At 43.6% G+C, this 19,186-nt stretch overlaps 1 protein-coding gene across 1 annotated transcript in view; it reads left to right on the top strand.

Annotated features, from left to right (window-relative positions):
• Plexa (plexin A) overlaps positions 1–18,460 on the top strand; it is a 247,758-nt gene extending 229,298 nt beyond the window's left edge. Inside the window, exons 4-12 of the mRNA XM_076389982.1 lie at positions 12,979–13,710; positions 13,896–14,021; positions 14,220–14,681; positions 14,761–16,442; positions 16,518–16,731; positions 16,844–17,027; positions 17,131–17,841; positions 17,917–18,062; positions 18,149–18,460. Coding sequence (XP_076246097.1) covers positions 12,979–13,710; positions 13,896–14,021; positions 14,220–14,681; positions 14,761–16,442; positions 16,518–16,731; positions 16,844–17,027; positions 17,131–17,841; positions 17,917–18,062; positions 18,149–18,322 — 4,431 coding nt within the window. The 3' untranslated portion in view covers positions 18,323–18,460. The remainder of the gene's footprint in view (positions 1–12,978; positions 13,711–13,895; positions 14,022–14,219; positions 14,682–14,760; positions 16,443–16,517; positions 16,732–16,843; positions 17,028–17,130; positions 17,842–17,916; positions 18,063–18,148) is intronic.
• The last annotated feature ends 726 nt before the right edge of the window (positions 18,461–19,186 follow it).

The following is a 19,186-nucleotide window of genomic DNA, read 5'->3' as shown; positions in this document are numbered from 1 at the left end:
TCTCATTTTGTCTGATGCCTGAGTTCATAATCCACTTGCTATTTCATCCACAGGAACTTCGCTTCTGCGAGTTTATTTCAACGAGGAATATCCTTAATATTAAGGATAAATACTATCTAAATACTATCTAAAGGATTAATACTACCTAATTTAAATCTTTATTCTCAAATTTAAAATTCTTAAAATTTCGAATTTTTTAATATTTCAAATTTTTAATTCTTTAAATTTTCAAATTCTCAAATTTCAAATTTTTTAAATATTCAAATTTCTTTCGTTTTATTTTCTTTTTATACTTTAGGTATATTTCTTTTCCATTCTCTGAATTCCAGTTCCTGGAAATCTCTATTTGAACTCTGAGAAGCTTTACCTTCGTATGGAAGAGTTATCTCTTATCGAGAGAGAAAATGTAGATAATACAAAAAGTCTGAAAATTGAATTTTAGATATGCTTTTTCTCAGGACCCTAATTTTTTAACTCCTACTAACATCATTTTCCAGATATATATTTTTCAATAACTTTTACAGATACCATATAAGCAACTCTATTATTATACAGAATTATAGCTAAAGGTACCATTATCCTATCCCACTTTCGTCACCTTCTTAATTTCCTCTAACACACAAAGACATGGTTTCACCCAAGTCGTAGTTTCTTATACCGTCAACTAACTTCATAGAAACAACGGCGTATTTCTTTCACCGTAATTCCAATTGTCCGAAACAAAAGGAGAAGAGCTTCGTCAGACGGCGGGCCTCGAAACGTCATGAAATTTCGCGCTCAAAAACGAGAAAATTCGATGTGGAAAGTCGTTAACGAACCCCCTCGACGAAACATTATTGCACTATGGCCACGAACTTTCCACGACGCGCCAGTGTTTATTATAAACGACGAGATAGCCAGTGCGCTCAGCACGCGGTTAAAAGGTCGTGGAAAATCGTTATCTTCGGAAAGTTTTACTTCTATCAGCTTCCTCCGCGGCCCGACCCGCAACATATTCGAGCGCTGCAGAGCCGCTGGCTTTCCTAGGAGCCATTGTAAGGTCGTTAGAGCCGAAGGAAATCGAAGGAACCTGGCCAAGCCCCGTGAGAAGGCACGATTCTTATGGCGAAAAATCCGATTAACCCTCGGACTTTCGTCCTTCCCTTCGTGTCTGCTCTCTTCGATTCCTTCCTCGTCTTCTGATCCCTCAGCACTGAATTAATTCTTTGAGAAAAATACTCCTCGCGGTAATTTCGCCCCATCCAATTACTTATTTCAAAGGAGTAATCAATTCTTGTTTCTGTTTCGAAATTGGACCATTGGAAAATTCTTCTTCAATTTTATTTTTAATTCTGTGATTCCCTCCTAGAATCATTCTACCATAAAACGAAATGGAATCGATGCATACAGAGACATGGATTTTATAGAGTTGACCTAAAACAGGAGCAGAGTGCTATAATAATATTAAAGTACTTCATCAGAATAATTTAATGCGATTCTGGGAGGTCTCGAATTACTCGATTATTCCATGCAAATAATTCAAAATTGAACTCCGACATGCGAAAACAGTTCCATAATGAACGAATGGTATTCCACTGATTCCCATCAGTTCTTCAAGAACTGAATTCACCGCGGCCATAACTGTCACGCTGTCGCCTTCGAACAGGCGACAGAATGGCCAAAGTGTTAATTAGGTTTCAGGAATACTTCCTAAACTTCTTCCCTTTTTTCTTCTTCTTTCCCTCTCTGGCGCCGCGTTTCAATAGAGATTTCGCTGGTCAATTCGATGGCAATTAATCTCGATTGGACAGCGGCGATAAAGGAACGCGGAAGCAAACAGTCCGCGGAACTTTTATTCGAGCCAGGACCGAGTCGAGGATTCGCGAGTGTTATCTCACTTCTGGCGAGGCTCTCGCGAAACTGCGCGAGAAAGGCGAAAGAGTATTATCGCGTGGCTTCTTAACTCGACCCGTCGATAATGCCCGCGAGTTCGATTTTTAAAAGTTCGCTAAGTCGCGGGGAGACGGAGTGCCAGGAATATCGCTTACGCTCGAAAGTCTATTTTCTTTTCCCCGAGAAGATCGGGGATGGGGTGAGAGAAAAGACCACCCTGGGTATTCGTCGAAGGAAATGTGGAACTTTTTAAAGTTCGCCGATGTTGACTCTTTTTTCCGCGATATATATCTCGGCCGTGTCGAAGTGGGTTCCGTGATTAAACTATGCAGGAAAAGATCCTGGAAAGTTCGAGCCTTGATAAATGGAATGGAAAAAGCATCATTTCTTAATGTCTCGCTATGCCTGATCGATCGATGTGTTTTGTTGATGTTGGAACAGCTTTGGAGGTGGGCGACGAGGTGGAGCTTTATTTGCAGAAGAAGTGTATAAATGCAGATGGGCATTATATTAGTGGATAGCTTGTGACTCCTGAGTTGAATGGTTTATAGGTATTTTAGAATTATTTGGAAAAGTTCTTCTAAGCAAAACTGTGGTGAGGTGTAATCCATACTATAGGCACTTGATAGGTATAAGAAAATAAATTAGATTCTTTTTCTCAATCTTTTAGATTCTTTTTCTTTCCAAATGTGCTAAAAAAAGTATTTCAAAAAATTGAAAAATCTAAGTAGTTCTCCAAGTGAGTACCTAACAGATATTAGGGTACTGATTTGTTTCCTCTTTCGACATTTAAAGTTTATAATTTTCTGTAGCCCCATAATTCCAACAGTGTTCCTAAAACACTAAAAAGAAATACTCCACAGATATCTAATAAAAAGGCCTCTCTGAGTCCCCACTTGAAAACGTCAGAAGCTCAAGCTCCCCCACCATGAAATGAAACAAGAAATCAGGCTTGAAGCCTCCTAGTTAAAACTGAATAAATTACCAGGAATATTAGACATTTTGCCAGAAGTTGTTCCCCAGGAGGAATTAAGACTTCCCTGTGCCTCTTGTAGAAATTATTCGCGTCATTTCTGTTCGTTGGTTCGCGAATTAATCGGGCGAGGTACGCGCGAAATGCGTCCGCGAATTGGAGGTAAAATTCTTGGCGAGTTCCTGGAAATACGTTTAATACTAGTCCCTGGGGATGCAGGGGGAGTCGGTTTTTCGGTTTCCCCTGGCGCATTCGGTTGGAAAAATCACGATGGACGAGAATTCCACGCGGACTCGTGTCCGAGAATGCGTTTGAAAATTCCTAAGAAATACCAAGCGCGAGTTCTTCTCTTCTCTCCCTCTCGTACGTGTTCCACGTGTACCAGTGTACGTGCATGCATAATGCGAATGTCGTGTTTAGATAGAGAAGAGAGAGAAAAGGGGATGTTAATTTCCTGATCGCTCTATTTTCGCCGTCCACCTCTGTGGACCACTCGCCACGTTTCTGAAGTTTTTATTTATCCTTCTCTGGAAATTGATCACCTCGATTGCCAGGATATATTCTAAGTAGAATTGCATACAGTTTCACGTTTTTCCAATATTCAGCTCAGTTTCATACGAGCCTCGAGATATAGATTGTTATTGACGAGTAACGAATGACGTTATTATTACTATTCACTTTGCCAATCAATCAACGTCGGAACTGAACAGATTGAGTTACATTGTTCCATTGGTGCAGGGCAATTGAGGCGTACCGTTAATTCAGATGTTACTTAAATTAGCCTTCCGTGAATCTCACGATACTTACGAAATGGTTATGTAAGAAACGACAATGAGAGGCTGAAATTGTTTTTTTTTTTATGTAAGCTAGAATCATTAATTAATCTCTGTCTTACTGTATTTGGTAACGATTCTATGGAAACTTGAAAAATGATTTCAAGATTCTTTGAACTGCTCCAGTAAACTCTATATTAAATCTGTATCTCAGAGCTAACCTGTCCCAAGTCCATTTTTGGTATTTTTCATGAGAACAGAAAAGCTAATTTCTTTGTCTAGTATTTGATGTAATTAATACTATAAAATCTTCTTTACTTATAACATAATTTAAGTAGGTTCCTATTACTCTAATAATAGTATGTTACTTTGCCCTAAAACTACGTACATAATTCATAGTTATATTAATAGAAAAATTGAACGCTAAACAAAAGATAGAAACTCTTCTCAAAGTAACTAACTGCACTTAGCTCTCTCAGTTCTCACGATAGCGATTCAAAGGACAAAGGTACAGAGACACTCAAAGAAATTTCCTCTCGCGTATCTTCCTGATTCGTGTACACGCATATTGATGCGCCAGGAGAAGAACCGTGGTTGCACCGACAACATCCACGGCTTTAATCTTGTCGTGGTCTCGCATCGGTCCCGTCAGGACATCTTGACAGGACGCGAAGCTGCCTCGAGCCTGAACCAAGAACCTCATCGAGTTTAAGCCCCTTTCACACGAGTCACTTTATTCCACCTAATACGTAACACCTCTAACAATTTATTTCCCGGAAATTTTCATCATTTCCGTCACTTTCACCCAGGTAATCGTCGGCACAGAAACTGCATCCTGTGTCACCACTTTTTTTTCCTATTTTTTTTTTTTTTTCAAACGACATTTCATCCTACGTCGTCAATGGCTCAACGAACGTCCAGTTCCTATAAATTTTTCACGAGCATTCCACTTCGCCGCGCATCGCCACGCCCAGACAGGTAATTTTTGCATGAAAATTGACGCGGAATCGCGCGACTGTAGATTGAAGACCGTGACCGCGCTGATACTCGGCGAAACACGAGCTTAAAAATGTATGCAGGCCCGGTGAAATTCTGAATTACGTTACAAATTGGCCGGCTAGCTTTCTCGAGTCCCCTCGACTGGCGTCGCGTTACACTCGAAAACCGACGGAGTTGAATTATAACATGCAAATCGACGCACCAGCGTGCCCGACGAATCGATTCGACGGGTAGAGTTCCTTCGATATACTGGTCTGCTGTGATACACACCTCGAGTGATTAGAAAATCACTCGTCGATCCATTCCTGAAAGTTTTATGATCATAATATGGGGAAATTAACCTGCGGGTTAACTTCTGCTATAAATTAACGGTAATGTATACATCGCCCTGCTTAGATTCGCAGCTTCTATCGGGCGTTACACAGCAGCGCAACTCTTTCATGCTGTTTTAATTGAGTATTCGATTACTGTTAAGGTGTAGTTGGTACGTAGACTTCGAGGAGATTCCTTTATGATGTAATTCGTTGTGTATCACTGGTGTTACGTAATGGGATATCAATTAATACGTTTAATTATAGATCGCAGGTGGAAGACTCTGTGAGCCTATTCGTGGTGAATTTTTATTTGTGGCAACTACTGGATGAAAGGGAAGATTCTAGAGCAGGATTTCTCAATCTCTTCTGGCTATGACTCTATTGTCATTTTTTTTGTCCTTATCTTCCTTTTCTTCAAATGAGCCCACAGATTTGATGTTGATACCTTTGGGAGCAATATTTCCCTTGTTGAGAAACTCTGCCCTAAAGTGACATAAAAAAGTAAGGCATTGAACTAATATATATATAAAGAAAATTAATTTTGTGAAATTTTGAAGGGATTCAATAAAACACATTTAAATAGACACAGGATACCAAATGGACACAGTTTTAGCAACATAGAATTACTTTTATAATCGATCATTTCTCTGTCCTTTGACCCAATCTGAATCTTCCCACCTCGTGTCCACATTTTTCTACCCAATCGGCTCCAAGATGCTCTCAATGTAACTTCATCGTCTCGCCTGGTCAATTTCCCAACTGATATCGATTCAGTGAACTAATTGCAGGAACACGGAGTGTGCAGCGCGCTTAAGCCGGATTTCGAGGGCCCATTAATGCGCGCGAACGTGCGAGCATGTTACGTGGGACGCGCGAACACGCTCCGACTCGAAATCGATTCAGGAATGTCGAGGCTCGATTCGTGGCCCTTTTTCTCTCTTTCCCTGGCTCCCCTTCTTCCTTTCGAACAAACGATGTATCGACGGTGCCCACGCTTTCGCGCGTCCACGTATAATACGCGAAAAATGCTCGCGAGACAGGGATTAAGGGTGGCTGGGGAGAGGGAAGAGAACGAGGCGAGCAATTAAGACGTCCACCAACTTCTTGGTAGCTTTGTATCAGGCGTTATTAGTTTCTTTGTGTCTGGCGTTCAGCGTCGGCTGGATCGCCGCGAATAAAAAAGATGGCTGCCTTTATTTCAGCCAGAGTCCTCCTTTTTGCACTCGCCTCGCCTTTTATTGATTCCATGGGTTTGTTCTTTGCAGTCACGTGATTATTACGTCCTGGCGCGTCTCCCTGCGAGCTTGTGACTAGCGATGGGGTGGAGCGCTAATCGCTTTGAGTATTGTCTTTGGAATTTTTTCAAATACCTTTTTTATAGGTCCTCGAAGACCAGGGAGAGATTTTGAAGATGTTGACTATTTTGAATATTTCACATTTTTGAAGTTTATGTAATTAGACTCTTTTAGAAAATCTCTTTTCTAAGCTCAACTTGTCTACTGTTATTTAGCTCAACATTTGATGTAGTCTTACTAAAACAAAACTCATTTCCCACGAATCGTTCAAGATACGTATCATTCAAGAATTTATCAGTGAGCTCATAACCAGAAAATACGTTTCCTTGTAGAGACCAGAAAATTAGAACCAACAGAAAAAAATTAAGACACCAGGGTCTAAGAGAATAGAGAAAAATGTAAAAGACAATTTTAAGATAATTAGCTAGGAATTAAGTACACCTGGTTTCCAGTAATTCGAATCTTTGTACCATTGACTTGTCTGATAATACTGAAGCTTGTCCCGTGTAACACGCTGGATGGAAGATTGCGGTGTCGTTTAATCGGCGCGTTGGGTGTCGAGGGTTAAAAGGAAGAGGTCCAGCAGAAAGAAGGAAAAAGAAGGATACTACCCTCCAGATAGATTGATAAATTCACGATCGCCCTTAGCCCTCTGTGCCTGTTTCGTTCAACCGGTTTTTCTTTCTTGTTTATCTTGGTTTCAATTGATTCTCTCGATTTCCGTGGTTGCTTTTTACTCGAGGATTCCGAAGATTAATCTGCCCCTTTATTTCTATTTAACTGCGAGAAGGTGAATGCATAAGGCGGAAGAAAATTATTCGACTCTTTTCTGCTTATGAAATTATTCAAGGTGTCTGAGAGCTGGTAGTGGAACCTATAAGTAAACTTAAATTGGAAAAAAGCGAGAAATAAAATTATCCTTGAATAAATAGGAATTTGAATTATAGGTTCTTGTAGGTTCATTTTTAATCTCAGGTATTTTAAGCATTTTAGAGAAATCTGGGGTAAGAAGAACACTTGGTCTGGCCACGTACGACTTTATCTACTGAAACGCTAATAATAAACTTCACAGTCGATTCTTCGGAATCTAGAAAGCAGATCCTCAAATGAACAAATTCTATTTCTCTCTTTTCTTCATTTACAGACTCATCTCTCACTCAGTTATACTTATCTCAACACACTCAGTAAATCACCAAGAAAAAAGCAGAAACAAAATAGAATTAGATTTCAATTTCTGACTCGTAACGACGTTCTAACTCCAGCTCATGACAAAACCACTCAAGCTAGGAACTCGTTTCCACATTAACAGCCTGCGATTCCGCTAATTGACCATTAACAAAAAAAAAAGGGGATCATACTTTGCCTGGCGCTAACGCTATCCGTCTTAATCTTGTTAAAAAATCGCGATGAAAAGTTGCGGGGCGAGGTTTTTATTCCATTACCATTCCTTGTCGCTGCATGGAAGATACGAGTGTAATTGAGGCCTGCCGATCCAGGAATCCTGCTTAGTCCGTGTCGGCTGATAGTCATATTATTATATTTAACAAGCAGCCAGCAGATTAATCTTTCATTCTCGACACGCGGGGGCAATCGTGGGAATGTGAAATACCGATGGACTGTCGAGCTTTTCCGAGCAGGATTGCATCTTTGTCGGCGGTTCTCAGGTCGTTTTCGACGAAATAGGAGGAAAAATGCGGCAGCGCCGATCTAACGAGCAATTACCGCGTCGGTAGCCCGAGAATTATAACGATTTTCCATGGCCCATCGATCATTCCCGAGCTGCTTAAACATTCGAGACGCCTGTTCGTCTCGAGCCTCGACCTCACGATGCCTGACCTTTCGTTCGCCCCACGGGTCCACAGAAATTTCTGCCTCCCCCGCGAGCACAGCTGTATTTCACTTTTACGGTTCAATTTCCGCCTGTGTATCTTGGCGGACAATCAATTTTACGAGGGAATTTATACTGGGCGAAAAGGGTAACGGGAGCTGGGTAAATCTGGGAAAGTGAAGATAAAAGTGAAAGCTAAATGCATCGCGATGCGACTTCGCGGTTATTTGCGGGTACCTTGTGGCTGCGGAGTTCGATGCTGGTGTGTGATGCAACTCTCGTGTTTGGTTTATTCTTAGATTATTGGAGATGGGAGATAGGCTTCGTAGATTTATTGACTGGGATCGATGGCTTGGTATCAATTAGATGGGTTTTGTTTCGTGAGAGTTTGCGAAGGGGAAGGAGTGAGAGGAATGAGGCAAGAGAAGGTGCGAGAAGATATAAGTGTGGTGATTTATGTAGAAATGAATTATTTTTAGAGGAGGTTCAGTGATTGCGAATTGAAGGGAGTTAAGTAGAAGAAACTTTAAATGATAGTAGTAGAGGAGGATAATTACTCCGACATATAGATATTTTAAGCTACTTATCTTCTACAGTAGAATCTTCATTAATTGGACCTCGATTATTAACAATTTCTGTTAGTCAAATTATGGATATTCGATGCAATAATAGTATGAGTTCAGTAGGTCATTGATTGACACTGAAGGAAACTACCAAAGGAATATTTCAGGTTTGTATCTTCTAGTGTGTCGAATAATCGATGCTCTACTATACCTTATTTCAATTCTAAAATTGATAAAACTTCCTTGATTACCTAATCGATGTGACAACATGTATATAATATTCTCCTACATTTTACAGTTCATTCGATAGCATTTTACATTTCAGAAATGACAATATTTTTAAATAACTTCCTATCGTTGAATTTGATCGAAAGCTCTTCGCCAGGGGTGGTATTTCTCCTGCTCACATGTTACAAAAACTGCCTTTATGATAGCAAATTAAAAAAGGATACGAGCCTTAACTGCCCCCAGGGCCATAGTACTTACAATACCTCTCCCACAAGCCAATGCACCTCGATTCTCAGAACGTCTCTCCAAGTCTCCCCCACAATCTCCTCTTCCATCAGCGCTCCCTATAATCCGTATCACCTGTATCGTCACGGCAGACTAGAGACGGGCGTCGATCGTAAAAAGGGCAGAACGCGGAACAGTAGAATTTTCCCCGCGAAATTCGCCCAGCCGCCTCGTGCTACGCGTATCCTTCGATCGTCGTCGCTTCCCACCCACGAAACAGGCGTGCCTAGTTATCGCTGCGAGCATGGAAGCCTAACGGGGCAGCAGCCTTAACCTTTTATTTTCCCAACCGTTTAATTGCACGCCGCGCATGCATCGGCCGCGATGAACCGCACGATAGAAAGGAGACAGAGTTCAAGACCGTGGCGTGGAAGAAGGGAAGCCCCCTCGGCCACGGCCAGTCTCTCGTCCTCGTAGAAGGAAGCGGCTCTGGCACGTGACCTCTGGCCCGAATAACGAATCGACTTGCCCGGGACAGCCGATCACGCCGACCACTATGTTGCAATCTCTGTGGCCCCGCGTGCAGAAATAATAACAATAATTATCAGGCTACCGCGGGCCCTCGGTGCCCTGGCGTCGGTGGATGTTAATTGTATAGCTGGCCGCCTCTTCCCTCGCGAAACCTCCAACGATTTTTACTGTCCCGAGCGATGACCACCCTCTTCGAGGATGCAGCGATCCTCGGGCTGATGCAACGCTCGTGAACGATGCACGTGCGCCAGGGGGATTCCGTGGAGGTAAAGGTATCGACCTTCGGATGGGGCACTTTAAATGGACGATCGAGTGGCTGCCTTGGAGGATATCGGGGGATATTGGGGATGCAATTGGAGGGTTTTCGGGGAATATCGAATTTGGAGCTTGGAACGTAGAGTGATCCTGATATCAGGGGCGCGCTGGAACTCTGTTGCAGTTTGGATTAGAAAAAAGGAAGAGGATGGTTTTTAATAATATAGGAATGAAGTTTTCTGTAACTTATAAGTACACGAGAGGTATGATCACCTTGACCACTCAGTACTAAGTAATCCGTCTTTGCAGTCTGACACCTCCAACTTGTTTGGTCGTGTTCTGTCTTTTATCGTATCACTCAATCTGGGTTTTTATTTCGAGGCCCCAATGGTAATCATGTGCCTCCTTCCAATGGATAGGGTGTTGAGGTCAGGGACAATTAAGGGTTGTTAAAATTCTCCCACAATAAATTCTGTCATTCTACTGTACACTTTTTTGACAGACGTCCCACTGCAGTTGCAAGGCACACTTGCACTCTTTTATTAAGTGGAACGAAATCACTTCATTTTTCAGGACTTAATCCCCTTTCTTAATCTACGTATATAAAAACTTAACTGTTCCATGACACAGTTAGGGAACTGAAACAGCCGACCTGGAAATAAAAAGTTCCACCAAAAATTGTGATTCTCATACGAGACCCACGAAAAACTAGACCACTGAGTGCTCGTTAATTTCCTCGCGTTGGCGAAACTTTCATAAAAGTTTCCATCGGTAATCGAGGTAAATTTCTCCATCCCTTTCTCTCGAATTTTTATTAGAGGCGAAACTCGTTCTAGGCCCGAATATTACTTCTCAAGAAAAGTTAATAAATGCCCCTTTCAGCTTTATCGTTTAATCAGGCATCCTTTTTTCCGCCGGGCGTGCGGCATGGATTTTGCAGAACCGCCGACGCTTTGAAGTAATATTAGCCTGGTGTGTGTTTGAAATAGAACGGTGCAACACGGACGGCGGGGGGTGGCGAAAAAAAAGAGGAGGAAGGTGATATAGAAAATCGAGCGGGAACTTGAGGGAGAAAACGTACAAGGCGTAAGGACTTAACGCGAGTGAGAGATAACGAGTGTTTGAAACCTCGCGCGAAGGCGAAAGACTCGGCGAGATGAGTGTGAAAGAACGGCTATTTTCTACGGGTTAAAAAAAAAAAAACGAGGCGTGGGAGCGTTTCCTCGCCGTGAAATTGTTCTAGAGGCAATCAACGAATTTCCTTCGACATACAAAGAAGCTTTGATTACACGCTACGTAACTTTAAGTTGAAGAGCAGCTTCCTCGGTGCTACGTCAAAAGCACGCCGAGTGAGTCGTTATAAATTACCATGAGCAGATATGGCTGCTGGTAATTAACTCATTTGCAAGCGGAAGGAGATACTCTCATCTCAAAGTCCGGAGAATTCCTTCTTGAACGACTTATTTACAGCTTAGACATTTTTTCGCTATTATACTTTAATGATATAGCATAATAATGGAAATCAATTTTCAAGCTTCTCAGGATTGAATTAAAGGGAGAAGAAGGGCTAGACGTGGCCATAGGGCTCTCATTTTGTGTCTACTAAGACTAACTTTTGCAAATGCGTAGGAAAAAGATTCTTGACACTTTCCTTCAAAACTCACATTTACTCCGATCTACTTTACATTTACTTTGGACTTTATTTGGACCCAGAGATTAGAAACAGTCGTTCTTCATAAAATCCTTTCGTTCCTCGAAACTCTAATCAAATTTCCACGCTGGCTCTTAAAATACTTTCAACTCTGACCTCCAAGCGGGAATAGCGTCTTTAGAAACGCTGAATACCACTCATAGGCGAATGATATTCGCGCGATAAGTAGTCTAATATAAAAGCTACTCGTGCATGTCTATAACCAGGGACATCATTTCGAAACTTTCACCTGGCGACCGCTGTGTGCTAATGCATTTGCCAGACACGTCGTCCACGTGTTCCTCGAGCCAAGCGAAATTCTTCTGTGGAAGAAGCAACAAGCGCGGGGAGAGGCTCAGGAGTAGCCAGTTCATCATCACGGTGATTACTGTTATTCGCTATGCGTTCCTGTGGATGGAATATCTGGCCTTTTTATTAGACAAGCGAACGTAATTCTACCGGTAGAGAGACCTCCCGTCATCGTTGCCGTCGTTTCAGCGCTGACTGAAAGCTCGTCCCGGCTGAGATTTAATTTGCGACCCTTTAACCGCGACCACGAACGAGGTTCTCGCGGCGTAGTCCGAGAAAATGAATGCGCCGAACGGCAGAGGGAACGGCGTCGCGAGAATGACGAACGTAAATTGTACTTTGTGACGGCCCCATCGTTGGCTACCATCTGTCCACGCGTTAAAATTAATCGTCGATCCTAGAAACAACTCGAGGACTGTACTCGAAAAGATAGATTACGCGTATGGTCGGGCTCATTTGATTTCTGCTACATAATACGTTCTGGGAGTTACACTGAAACGCGAGATACCCACTATAGTTTGTTCACTGAGTCGAGAGAGTAAATGACAGATCGTTGCCTACGGGGCCGATTCCTACGGTTGCAGTTATTGCCTGCGAATGAATTGTCAGTTGTCTATTACATAGTAAGTCTTATGAAAATTGAAATACAAAAATATAGGTATGATATCATGTCGCTATAGCTATAAAAATACTGGTATATTCACCTATAATTAATAATCATTTTTTCGTCTTTTTTGTATTTGAATTGCAGTACCCAAACCTGGAATTTCTATCACAAGAATACTGAAAGAATACTAACACTTGCTCCAGATATCTAATACGAAGATTATCTAGCTTGAAGTCTCCAAATATATTAGAATTACATTACAATTTTAAAAATTAAATGGATCGACTGCCAGCTATCTTACCTCTATCTAAAAAAAATACACTCACAATTAAACTCATGTATTTAGTAAGCAGGGGTTAAATAAGTTGTCGCGATATTGAAGTCGACCCTCCACGTTTAAAACCCAGCCAAGATTTCGATCTCCCAGCTCCGAGTTTCCCCATGACTCAAACAATCTCAAGAATCACGCAAGATCGAATGAAACGCAATTAATCACGATAACACTCGTTGTTGCAGGTGGTGGTGGAGAGCTCTACCCTAGCCCTGGAGTATGGCGACCTGGAAATCGATCGGAATTCGACGGTGAACCCCGACCTGTTGTTCGATTCTCAGCTGATGCACTTGTACGTGATGACAGAGAAGACTGTCTCCAAGGTGAAAGTGCAAGAGTGCTCGGTGTACAAGACCTGCTGGGACTGTTTGGGTGCCAAGGACCCATATTGCGGCTGGTGTTCGCTGGAGAACAAATGCAACCTGCGAAGCGACTGTCAGGACGCTGCCAAGGATCCTTTGTACTGGATTTCGTATAAAAGTGGCAGATGCACAACTATCACGACTGTCACCCCTGACCAGTTGCAACGCACTACTGCTAGGACCTTGGAGTTGGTCATAGAGAATCTTCCAACGCTTTCTGGACAGTTCCTCTGCGCGTTCTCCACGTTGGATAAGACTCTGATCACGAACGCCTCGAGGAAATCGTTCGGCGTGAACTGTACCACGCCCAGAACTGATCTGCTGCCAGCCATACCACAAGGTCAACATCATTTCACTGCGAAGCTGTCTGTGAGGATGACCAATGGACCAGATTTAGTCGCTACGAACTTCACCTTCTTTGACTGCAACACCTACAGTTCTTGTACCCAGTGCGTCTCTTCGAGCTTCCCTTGTGACTGGTGTGTCGATGGGCACAGATGCACTCATGACACGGCGGAGAATTGTCGAAATGATATTTTGGTCACTGGAGTTAGTGTGAGTAAATGTTTGGTTCAGTGTTTTAATAACAGTCGTTGGGAATTTGTAAGATTATCATAAAATATCATAAGAAAGTTACAATCTTTATATCTACGTAGCAAGAGAAAAATATTCCTTATTAGAATAACTAATCCCACCTAATCATACCATATTTTAATTCACCAACTATTTCTTATCCACAGCGAATGGGACCAAGCTACAGAAGCGGTCCAGGCTTCTGCCCCACCTTGAACGCCACCGACACTCCGGAGATCCTAGTATCTTCCGGCATCAAGAAGGTCATCCGTGTTAGAGTGCACATCATCGGGGTAAGTATGCTCAGCAACATCCATTCATCTCCTTCCTGATCACGCTTACAGAGTCCCGCTAGCGGCGTCACATTAATTCCCCGACGTTTTCATGTGTCGTTAGCGGGTCTTTCACGTTCCCTGAATCGTTGTCAAGAAAGGGAAAAGACGCGATTCTAGTATGATTGACGCTAACCCAAGTGATACCTCTTTTTCCAGCAATTCATCGTGCAGACCAGGTTCGTCTGCCAGTTCAACATAGAGGGTCGAGTGACGAGCGTGAATGCTCGCTTATTGGCGGACACGATTTACTGCGACGAAACGGAGTTCTCCTACACGTCCCGCGCGCCAAACATCACAGCACCATTCGCCGTCATCTGGGGCGGCTCGAAGCCATTGGATAATCCTCAGAACATCCATCTGGTGATCTACCGTTGCCGCGACATGGCTGACAACTGCGGGATGTGCCTGGCTCTGGCGTCCAAGTACGAGTGTGGGTGGTGTCAGAGCTCGGATCGATGCGAGGTGATGGATCAGTGCGATCGAGGGACTGGCACGTGGCTGAACAGCACACAGACCTGTCCCAATCCTGTCATACACTCGTTCGAGCCGGAGATGGGTCCTTGGGAAGGTAACACCAACGTGACGATTCATGGCATCAATCTGGGTAAAACGTTTGCGGTAAGCAAAGTGTCTTTTCTTCAGAGTTATCTGTAATCTTATCTACGTAGCGCTAATCTGTGATAATTCCATCTCACAGGACATCTTCCGCGGAATCACGGTCGGAGGAATGCGCTGCCAGCCTTATGAGGAGCTTTATGTGCGCACAAAGCAGATCGTCTGTCGCGTCGACGGCCCAGGAACACTGGAGACCAGGAAACAGGGTCCAGTGATCGTGGAGATCGAAGCCTTCAGAGGTTTATCAAATGGTACTTTCAAGTTCGTGGATCCTAAGATCCTATCCATATTCCCTAAACACGGTCCCATGAGCGGTGGCACTACTATAAGAATCACAGGGAACTACATGAACGCTGGTAGCACCATCAAAGCATACATCGACAAACTACCGTGCACCATCATCACCGCGGACAAAACCGAGGCTTATTGTATAACCAGCGCGAGCGGCGAGAAGAAAAATGGAACCTTGAAGATGACATTCGACGGGGCGGCCAGGATCTACGAAGGACATTTCGAATACGTCGACGATCCAACGATAGAGAGCGTGGAGAGCGGCGTGGCTGGACAGATGAAGATCCCTAAAGGCATTCCCGCGGGGGGTATAAAGATCTCTGTAACTGGCAAGAATCTGGGCTACATACAGAGTCCTCAGATGTACGTCTACTACGACGAGAAGATGTTCGTCTCTCAGTGCGAGGTACACAGTCAGGAGAGTATGATTTGTAAGTCTCCGACAATCGAGGTTCCCGATAACGTAGTGCTGGACGCTGAGAAGCCTGTGAAGCTGGAGTATGGATTCCACATGGACAACGTGACAGGCGTGCAGAACCTCTCCCAGCACAGGTTTAACCATTTTCTGCTCTATCCGAATCCGATCTACAACGTGTTCGACGAGGAGATCAAATACTACAAGAGCGACTATTTGACCATCAACGGGCAGCACCTTGATCGAGCCTGCCAGGAGTCTGATGTGACCGTGCAGATAGGCGACGGGTACTGCAACGTCACTTCTTTGTCCAGGCAACAGCTCACCTGCAGGCCACCTTTGACCCAGCCCCTCGCTATAGACGCAGAGGGAATGCTAAATAAGCAGGGGCTGCCAGAAGTTCTAGTAATCGTGGGTGGCACGCTTCGATATAAAATAGGGAAGCTGAGTTATGCTTTGCCAGCTGGACTCAATGGACCGCTGTCGAAGCCAGCTCTAATTGGCGTCATCGCTGCTATAGTCATCCTCGTCTTCGTGTTTATCGCCTTCCTAATCGCCTATCGCCGCAAGTCTACTGAGAGCAATCGTGTACTGAAGAACATGCAGGAGCAGATGGATATTCTTGAGCTACGAGTCGCAGCAGAGTGCAAGGAAGCTTTCGCTGAACTGCAAACAGAGATGACTGATCTTACTGGCGACTTGACTAGCGGAGGAATACCCTTCCTCGATTATCACACTTACGCCATGATGATACTGTTCCCTAGCGACGACAATAGCCCTGTGCTGCAGTGGGATAGGCCTGAACTGGCGCGGAAAGAGAAGGGTCTGCGATTGTTCGGTACACTGATAATGAACAAAACGTTTCTGCTCCTCTTCGTGCGAACCCTGGAGAATAATCGGTACTTCTCGATGAGGGATAGAGTTAATGTAGCGAGTCTAATCATGGTCACGCTGCAAGGCAAAATGGAGTACTGCACGGATATCCTGAAGACCCTCCTGGCAGAGCTGATTGAGAAGTGCACAGAGGGGAAGAGTCATCCGAAGTTGTTCCTTAGACGGTGAGGTTTTGAGAGCATATAAGTTGGGATCTATTGCTTGACAAAAATTTTTACAATGTTGTGTTTCTGTTTCAGAACGGAGAGCGTTGCCGAAAAGATGCTGTCGGCTTGGTTCACCTTCCTCCTGTACAAATTCATGAGAGAGTGCGCTGGTGAGCCATTGTATGTCCTGTTTCGCGCAGTGAAACAGCAGGTTGACAAGGGACCCGTGGATGCTATCACATCTGAAGCAAGATACTCTTTATCGGAAGAGAAATTGATCAGACAGTCCATCGACTTCAAACCAATGGCAAGTATACTAATACCAAATTTTAAATAAATCAGAAGAGTATTTAAGAATCTCCTTTTCTTTGTAGAAAAATTAATTTTATAAATGCTAATATTTATGATTTACTTTGCAGACGGTCTATGTCTCCATATCCCAACAAACAGTCTTCGTCAGTGGCATGGATCCCAACACAGAGAACGTGCCAGTTAAGGTTCTAGACTGCGACACGATATCTCAAGTCAAAGAGAAAGCACTGGACACCATCTACAGAGCCACACCTTACAGCCAGAGACCTAGGAAGGATGATCTCGATCTTGGTAAGCTTCCATAATTCTAAGACGAAAATATTAGCAATTAATAACAGTGAACTCTGATACAGGATGAACTTATTGGCATAATATACTTTTGTGATCGTAATAGAATGGCGAACTGGAGCATCAGGCAGGCTGATCCTCTACGACGAAGACTCGACAACGAAGACGGAGGGTGAATGGAAGAAGCGAAACACTTTGAATCACTACAGGGTACCAGATGGAGCGTCGCTTAATTTAGTCTCGAAGCAGTCGTCGATTTACAATCTGTCCATTCTCTCTGAGAAGACGGACAAGTCGCACAAATACGAGACCCTGAATCTGAGCAAGTTCAGCTCAGCCAGCCCTCCACTTTCCCGTGCCACGTCGCCATTGAATCAGAACCACGATGGCGGTCTGAAGGCCTGGCATCTCGTCAAACACCACGATTCTGACGTGCGAAAAGAAGGGGATCGTGGTAACAAAATGGTTTCTGAGATCTATCTGACGAGGCTACTGGCAACGAAGGGTACGCTCCAGAAATTTGTCGACGACCTATTCGAGACCATCTTCAGCACTGCCCATCGAGGCTCGGCCCTTCCCCTAGCCATCAAGTACATGTTCGACTTCATGGACGACCAAGCTCTACAACACGGCATATCTGATCCTGAAGTGGTCCACACATGGAAGAGCAATTCCCTACCGCTTAGGTTTTGGGTGAATCTTATCAAGAATCCGAATTTCATCTTCGATATACACAAGTCTAATATTGTCGACTCGTGTCTGTCTGTCGTGGCGCAGACGTTTATGGACAGTTGTTCCACTTCGGATCATAGATTAGGTAAGTGTCGTTAATTCCAGTGGCGAAGCCTTCAATTTTTAAGGGCTTCAATAACACAGTTTTCTGGTGTTCTAGGTAAGGACTCGCCGAGTTCTAAATTACTTTACGCGAAGGACATTCCAGTGTACAAAGAGTGGGTAGAGCGTTACTACTCAGATATCAAAATCATGCCAGCCATATCCGACCAAGACATGAATGCCATGCTTGCCGAGGAGTCTAGGGTTCGTATTTTTTCCCTTGTACATACCTAACCTAAAACGTGTATTTTAATATACCCTCTCTAATATTCTTCTTTCGATTGTTACAGTTGCATACGGCGGAGTTCAACACAAATTGCGCCCTTTACGAGTTGTATACGTACGCGAGTAAGTACAACGAACAGCTGATAGTCACCCTGGAGGAGGACGAGTTCTCGCAGAAGCAGAGACTGGCGTACAAGCTCGAGCAGGTGCACAATATAATGAAGGCGGACAACCCCTGATGTACCATGAACTCTATGAAACATATGACAAAGCCCGCCCGCCAAGAGTTACCCTGCTGAATACTCGGGTTAGGTATTCTCTAACAGGAAGCACCAAGAGGACTGGCCTATCTTGTAATCGATCGTCTCAGGTTTCCGTGCGGGCCAGTTGTCTCTCAGCTTAGTACGCGAATTGTATGTGAAGAAATTGCACAACGGACCGCTGAAGTTTAATCGGAGGGGGGGAGGAGAAAGAACGTTTGATCGAGGACTGGCAAGTGTTCCAATCACATGTGAACAAAGAAGTCTTCTGACTGGTCGCCGACGAGGGGGCAGGTGTGGGCCGATAATCACAGCGCATGCCCACGCATAATTGTACATAAAATACCAAAATCACAATTAATTATAATAGAACTATCAATGTGCGCTCACATCCCCCCTTACAGTGGCTGCATTCACGAACGAAAACTGAAAGATAATTCGCACGCTGATCGCGGCGGCGCGATCAGGCCGCGATTGGCGGACACATAGGGTTTTAAAGAAGAGGAAGGAAGAAAGGGGAAACGAATGAACGAAATAAAATAGACATTAGTGTTATAAGTGAGTGAACGAATCAGCCGATCGATCCCGGTTATTTGTAAATTGTGTTTAAAGGCGGTCACGGCCGCGTTCTCGTCGGGGGATCGGCGATTTTTAACGAAGAAACATTTCCATCCACCACACTGCTAGCTGAAAATTTTTTGAATTACGAACTGACGAATTTTAAATAAATAAGGCGATTAAACGATTTAAAAAACGATGATTAATTAAACAATATGGGTATATTATATATATACATGGATGGTATGTCGTATGTATATGTGTACATATATACACTTTATACCG

The sequence above is a fragment of the Calliopsis andreniformis genome, chromosome 12 (assembly GCF_051401765.1).
Source record: "Calliopsis andreniformis isolate RMS-2024a chromosome 12, iyCalAndr_principal, whole genome shotgun sequence".
Classification (NCBI taxonomy): domain Eukaryota; kingdom Metazoa; phylum Arthropoda; class Insecta; order Hymenoptera; family Andrenidae; genus Calliopsis; species Calliopsis andreniformis.
The sequence above is the reverse complement of the archived record's forward strand: the minus strand, read 5'-3'. Positions and strand labels throughout refer to the sequence as shown.